The sequence below is a fragment of the Eschrichtius robustus genome, chromosome 6 (genome assembly GCF_028021215.1).
Source record: "Eschrichtius robustus isolate mEscRob2 chromosome 6, mEscRob2.pri, whole genome shotgun sequence".
NCBI classification, from domain to species: domain Eukaryota; kingdom Metazoa; phylum Chordata; class Mammalia; order Artiodactyla; family Eschrichtiidae; genus Eschrichtius; species Eschrichtius robustus.
Genome location: NC_090829.1, coordinates 10,384,002 through 10,391,198, shown reverse-complemented (window position 1 = coordinate 10,391,198; position 7,197 = coordinate 10,384,002). Strand labels below are relative to the sequence as shown.

The window sequence follows — 7,197 nt, the reverse complement described above, 5'->3', positions numbered from 1 at the left end:
CGGGCGGCGCCTCCGCGTGGCCGGGGAGCGTCTGGGCGCCCGCCGCTTCCCCGAGCCCGAGCGGGACGCCCGGTGCCCGCGCGGTGGGTGCCCTGAGCCCCGCGGTGGGCGCCCCGTTCCCCCGGGGAGGGCGCCCCGTTCCGGCGCCCCCGGCCGCGCGGTATTTGTGGCGCCCGCGGCGGCGCGTGTGCCGGGCGTGTTTCCCTCCCGGGTGCCGGGCCCCGGACCCCGCCGCCGCGCTGACTGTGTCTCTCTTCTCCCCCTGCAGGAATCTTCCGAGAATCCTGCTGCCGCGACTGTAACCGTGAGCGAGGCGAGCTCGAAACCAACAGCACATCTAAATTAAAAAAAAAAAAAAAAAAAAAGGCGGAAGAAGCGGCCGAGGCGGCGGCGGGAGGAGGAGAGGAGGAGGGGCCGCGCGGCCCGAGGCGGCGGGGACGCGGGGACGCGGGGACGCGGCTTTGTGCTGGCGGGTCGCGGGGCGCCCATGGCGGAGTGCGGCCGGGGGGGCGCCGCCGGCGGGGCCCTGCCCACCTCCCCGGGCCCGGTCCTCGCGGCCAAGGGCGCCCTGAGAGCCGGGGCCGGGGAAGGCGGCGGCGGCGGAGGGCGCCTCGGCCACGGGCGGGCGCGCTATGACAGCGCCGGGGTTTCCAACGGAGACTGCAGCCTCGGCGTGTCCGCGGACGAAGCCCAGGCCAGCCCCGCCAGGGGCCCCCGCGGCGCCGCGCTCGCCGCGACCCCCGGCCCGGCCGCCTGCCCCCTCCCCCGGGAGAGCAAGCCGGGCGGCCTGCCGCGCCGGAGCAGCATAATCAAGGTAGGTGGGAGAGGGGCACCCGCCGCCCGCCCCCCGCCGTCCGCGGGGGCTCTTCCCCCGAGAGGGGAGTAGTGGTGGCAGGAGGGGGGTGTACGAGGAGCCCCCTGCCTACGGGAACCAGGGGTGCGCTGGTGCTTGGGGTGGTTGAGCGGGGATTGGGTGCACACGGCATGTGGGAAGAATGGAGAGGTGGTCCTGAATGTGCAGGGAGCTGTGCTCAGACATCCCCCGTGGAACTTAGGCATGTCACCTCTCCCAGGAGTGGCCTGGAATGATGGCCTCTACCTGCTTGGCAGGGCACGCTCTCCTGTGGTAGCCTCGGCTGGTGACAGACTCCCTGCAAGGTTTCCATTGTATGTTGAAAACAGTTATCACGTGAAAACATTTTCTTAAAAATCCCAGTTATTTAATAGGCTTCTTCTGATCGCTCTATAGTTGCCTCTTGCAAACGGTTGGACTCAGAGGGTGCAAAAAAATCCCAGGTCACTCAGCCTCACGGAGAAATGGAGTAGGTTTCTGAACATAAATGCCCATTTCGGCTTTCTTAGGGTCAGAGGCGCTGAGAGATTACAGTCCTGCACGGTTTAATCTTTTCCTTGCTGCAGTAGGCAGGCCTCCAGCTCTGTGGAAGTTCTCTTGGGCAGTTTGCTTGGTTTTGCTATCTTTTGCCTGGGGTTATTTAGCAAAAGGAAGTCAGCGATTGTTTTGTGAATTTTAAACTCCAGGAGTAATATAAGGAACTCCTGAGTTTGTGGTGGTTTCGTTCTAATATTACATTTTGGTCTGCAGTGCAAACATATTTCTCCTGACATGAAGTGAAAAAAAAAAAAAAAAAATTGATGCGCTAAGAAGAGCAGAGCCTTAGGAAGGGCTAGCTCTATCTGCTCAAGTTTGGAACAAATACGAAAATGTTGCTGTCTGAAGACTGAGAGGTCACCAGGGCAGTGAGCAGCAAAGCACCCTGACACGGCTGCCCCCACCTTCCTGTGGCAGATCATCAGTGGGAGAGGGAGAGCAGAACGGGCCACAGTGAAGAGAATTGGCACTGGTGGTATTTGACATTTAATTGGACCTACAGAAACCTTCTGAGTAGCATGTAGTGTCTGATGGTATTATCAGCCTCTGCAGTTACCTAGTGAAATATACAACCTTGCTACTGTCTGTAACAAGCAGTTGTGAAACTGCTTTTCGCTTTGTCATCTGTTGGCCCGGTTTATGTCTGAGCAAGGGCACAGTTGGAGGGCTTAAAGATCAAGTGTATTAACTATCTGCAGCAGGCGTTTAGAGTTTAACTAAGGAAAGCAAAAGAGGTTTTTGCTGCCTGCCTACCTAGCTTTTAGTGACTTACGTTTTCTTCTACTCTGTCGCTTATGTTGCCATGGAAGTTGCTTTCAGCCGTGCGTGGTACTCAATTCCCATTGACAGAGTTATGTGTCATAACTGTTTTTATTGGTTACTAGGTATTTGTGGTGATTTTGCACCGCGGTGTTAATGAAATCTGACGTGAAAATTCCAGAGAAGATACAAGCTGACCACATTTTAACTCCTCTCCCCCAATTTTTTTGAAGGGCCTGTTTTTGCACTTTTAAAAAAAAAAATTCAGATTTAATTGTTGTCTACATGTGGTTCACAGTGTAACTTATTTAATTACAACAGCATCTGTTTTAATTTTGCATTCATGGGAGGTTAGGAAGAAGGATGGTTTGCCAACATTTCTGACATGTGGAATTGAGAACTTGTTGGTAGATATCATTTCTTCATTGAAGATGCTAGAAGCACATGGGGAAATGATTAATAATTCAGAAATCACTGGAATTTTGAAACTTTCCCAGATATCTTCGTCACTTTTCTTCTTTCTAATGAAGGCAGTTGGTCCCTTGTTTGCAGTTGTATCCCTAGATATATACATTGTGAGGAATGACACGTGCTTGCTTCCTGAATGAATGGACAAATGATAAGAAAGTACATGTTTTCTCTAAGTTCTTTTAATTTTTAAAATGGCTCATTGGGATTTACCAGTCTCATATCTTATTTATTGTCTTGTATCTCCTAAGATGACTTGACTCCTTTTCCTTGCCTCTATTTTCAATGTGCATTTTCTTAATCACCCTTTAAAACTATGGAAATAGTGTTGAAAGTTGATCAAGCCTGGATTTTAGGGAAGGAGTATGCTATATTTAAATAGGTAATTACTTGGTATTTACTCCCTTTCAGTTGGCGTCTTGAGGGATCAAGATTTTAGAAATTTAGTGTGGCATTTTCTAAAGACATGACAGCATCAAGTTAATAGCGTAATAGAATAAAGAGATCTTTTACTTTAATACCAACTTTCATAAAGCAGCAAATAGTGCACAGGTATTTTTGTCACACGAATGGCAGAATTACATTTCACTTTTGTTAAAATATAATAAACAGCTTAGCAGGAGCCCATGTGAAAAAGCAGTGGTGACATCTTTCTTTGGTTTCTTTTGAATAAAGGGATGAATGCAGCCAGGTGATGGAAGGGGAGAGGTGGGAATAGATTAGTGAGCATGGTGATGATGGGGGACTTCAGGGCATGGCACGGAGAGTGCATGCTCTCTAGGGATCAGAGGCTGGCGTTCACGGGGTTGCATTAGTTGCAGTGTCCGGCTATGCCTGTTTCCTAGTTCATTACAGTCTTGACCTTCCTCTTAGGTGGGGATCCCCAAATCAGAGAGAGAAATAACAGCAGAAGTGGGATAAACAGTGGGCAAAAAAGGGGGACTATTGCTGAGGTGCAGGACGTGCAGAAATCCACTGTAGGCTGACTGGAATGATATTCCTTATTTAAAATTATTTCTTTGGAACTCCATCTGTTTTGTAAATGTGGCGTTGAGTAAGAAATTGTAAATTGTAAAACTACATTTTCTGCCAAAATAGATGCACAGATCCATACTAAAAGAGCTCCTTGGTTATGGTAAGAGTGTTGATGGAAATTCAGGGTGAGCAGCCTGGTAGGACCTTTCTAAGTACCTTGAGAAGAAAAATGAATCATGGAACTCATCATCAGACTTTTCTACTTTTCCTTAGCTTATTGAAAATAGTGTTACACTTTTTAGATTATTCTCAAAGGCCTATGACTAGATTTTTAGGGGAGAAGCCATTATGTTTGTCATCTTTAGTAATCTAGTAAACGAAAACATCACTTTCATTTTCTCTTTCCATATTTCATTTCATCACACCATTCAATACAGTCCACGCTTTATTTTGAAACAGTTAATTTGGTTAGCTGTTCAGATGGCATTCATTTTTTACAAATAGCTCTATCCTTTAATTCAGGAGCTTGGTCTAAAAATATGAAGTAACATTTTAAGCCTTAGATTTCTTTTTAAGTTTTGAAATAAATGAAGTTAAAATGTCTATTAGTTTGGATGGTTTACTTTAGTCAAAGCTAATTAAATATTTTGGATGGTACATTAAGAGAGGTGATTTAATTTGCATAAAATACAATTCACTCCTGTTGGTGTCTAGTTCTATGGAATTTGACAAACACATGTAAGTCATGTAACCACTACCACAGCCAAGATCTAGAACAATTCTATCATCTCAAAAAATTCTCCCAGTCTCTTTGCAGCCTTCCCTGCCCCCTATCCCCAGACCATAACAACTATTGATTTGGGTATTTAAAAAAAATCAGTTGGAAGTATAGCCATTATACTATTTTGGTATTTAAAAGTAATGACAGCAGCCACTGTTTATTAAGCACTTACTATGTGCAAAACACATGAAAAGTGTTTAACTTGAGTCTGTGACCTGGTGTTGCACCAGCCATGGAGGCTGAAGAAAACCCCAAGTTCAGAGGGGTTAACTGCTTGTCCAGGGTGCTGGAGCTGGTTGTTGTGCCCCGCTTGGGCACTCCACTGACCCCCACATTACACTGGCAGTGTTAATTTTTTTGTATACTTAAGGAAGCATTGGCGGTTTGGAACACCAGATTTGGTTTTCCCCTTTAAATGTGGGAGATACTGAAGGGAAAAAAAGAATCTCAATTTCTTCCGGCAGAAGAAGTTGGCAGATAATATAGCCAGGCAGCTGTCTAGTCACCTGTTATGGCTGCCTGACTAGAGACTCTGGCTTCACTGGGACCAAAAGTTTGACCTTGTCCAAGGTGGCAGCCCTTAGTTTTCTTAACATCACTGCTGTCCTTATTATAGTATTACGGTGTGTAGGGGAAATGCTTTTACTAACTTTCCGCCAACATAGATTCCCCACGTCTTGATGCTGAGCACTGCATCATGGGGAACTAGCAGGCTTTTCACATCTATTATGCATATTTAAACAAAATAGTTAAAATGTACATTATGGTGTAAATGAAGTAGACTCTTTGCAGGCCAGAGCTGGGCTGTATTTATCAGTTCTGCACAGAAAGCAAGCACTCAATCACCGTTTTCTGAATTTTATGTTAAGAATAATATCTGCATTTGACTTTAGACTTTTTTTTCTGAATGGGGGCTCGGGGGAGACAGCTGTACACCCAGCAAACCTGTGGGCATACCATGAATATTCAACCAACAGTAACTGGATCACAGAGTGAATTTGTCTGGTTAAACAGGCAGCCTTGGTCATTTAGCTCAGAAAACTCTGGTAGTCAATCAGCAAGTCTCCACTTGGCTTTGTACTGATGCATGGGAAGGAGTCCACGCTTGACAACTGCTGCAAGGCGGGCACAGGGCCGCGGGTCTCAGCCACTCAGAGAGCTTTCGTCACACTTCAGAGTTCAGTTTCAGAAGTCATTAGGGGGTGTTCACTTTCAGACCCTAAAAATTACTTACCCCTTTTGCTTCTTCTCTTCCCTGTCTTCCAACCTCCCCTCCAAACAGTTATGCTTGACTTGTGGTGCTTTTCACCAGGTCCAAATAGACAATTGACAGGAAATTGTTTATTATTATTTTTTAAATTGCCTATCTTGGCCTCTCGAGTTAGTTTCTTAGAATGCTCTCTCCCAGAATCTGTTCCGTTCCTTTTATAGTTCTGTGTGCTCTGTAAGGGGTCTAAACGAGACTGTTCTTTTTTGCTTTTGCTTTTGCTTTTTTTAATGCTTAAGTTCCCCATGCCTCAGAATTCAACAAAATAGGGCAGTGCTATCTGCAGCCTAAATGCAGGTATAAATGAATTGTGAATATTCACGTTTTCCCTTCAGGCTCTATTTTATACATGTGTCCAAAAATAGATGCTCTGTTCCTTATTAATGCTAAATTTTGTCTGTCATTACTTGCTTGTCTACCAGACCTCCAGATTGGTTTAGCTACTTACTTTTTATTTCAAATTAATGGATTCTGTAGTACAGGGGATATTCATATATTTTTACCGGTGGGCCACAGGATCTGAAACTGTGCAAGCTCCCTGGCCGGCTTTTCTCTGCCGTTGATAATGGTGAATCGAGAGGGTCGTACCCGGCGTGGGTGTTAGTAGTGACTCAGACAACTCGGAACCCCCAGGGGGGGTTTCAGTGGGACCTATGTTCCTTGTGGCAGAATAATCCCATAGCTTTAGGGGGCTCAGAGCATATAATGACTTACATTGAGCTTTAGCAACAATTGTGTGAGTGGCCCAGTCTGCTGGCAGGACGCCTGGCACCTACCTGTCTCCGAAGGGCAGAGGAGGGCAGGTGGGAGGCCCTGCTGGCCGCAGGTGCTTGGTCACATGGCGGGGGATTAGGTAAAACTTGTTCTAGGTAGTAATCTCAGCTGGGCTGTACAGGCAGACCACCTTTTATTGTGGTTCGCTTTATTGCACTTCACAGATAGTGCGCTTTTTACAAATTGAAGGTCTCTGGCAACCCCACGTCGAGCAAGTCTGTTGGCGCCATTTTTCCAACCGCAGTTGCTCACTTCGTGTCTCTGTGTCACATTTTGGTAATTCTCGCAGTATTTCAAAATATTTCCTTGTTATTATGTTTGTGATGGTGATCTGTGATCAGGGATCTTTAATGTTACTATTGTAATCATTTAGGGGCACCACGAACCGTGGTGAACCCATGTCAGACGAACTTAATTGATAAATTTTGTGTATGTTCTGACTGCTGTCACCTCCCTGTTCCCTGAGACACAACAATGTTGAAATTTGGCCAGTTAATAGCCCTGCAATGGCCTCTAAGTGTTCAAGTGAAAGGAAGAGTCACACATCTCTCATTTTATTTATTTTTCTCATTTTAAGTCAAAAGCTAGAAATGATTAAGCTTACTGAGGAAGGCATGTCGAAAACCCAGATAGGCTGAAAGCTAAGCCTCTTGCACCAAACAGTTAGCCAAGTTCTGGATGCAAAGGAAAAGTTCTTGAAGGAAATTAGAAGTGCTGCCCCAGTGAACACACCAATGGTAAGAAAGCGAAACAGCCTTATTGCTGATATGGAGAAAGTCTGAG

The 7,197-nt window shown here is 46.2% G+C and overlaps 1 protein-coding gene across 1 annotated transcript in view; it reads left to right on the top strand.

The window, feature by feature from the left end:
- The first annotated feature begins 487 nt into the window (after positions 1–487).
- Positions 488–7,197, top strand: part of PLCL2 (phospholipase C like 2) — a 191,457-nt gene continuing 184,747 nt past the window's right edge. The window contains exon 1 of the mRNA XM_068545864.1: positions 488–814. Within this exon, the coding sequence (XP_068401965.1) occupies positions 488–814 (327 nt within the window). The remainder of the gene's footprint in view (positions 815–7,197) is intronic.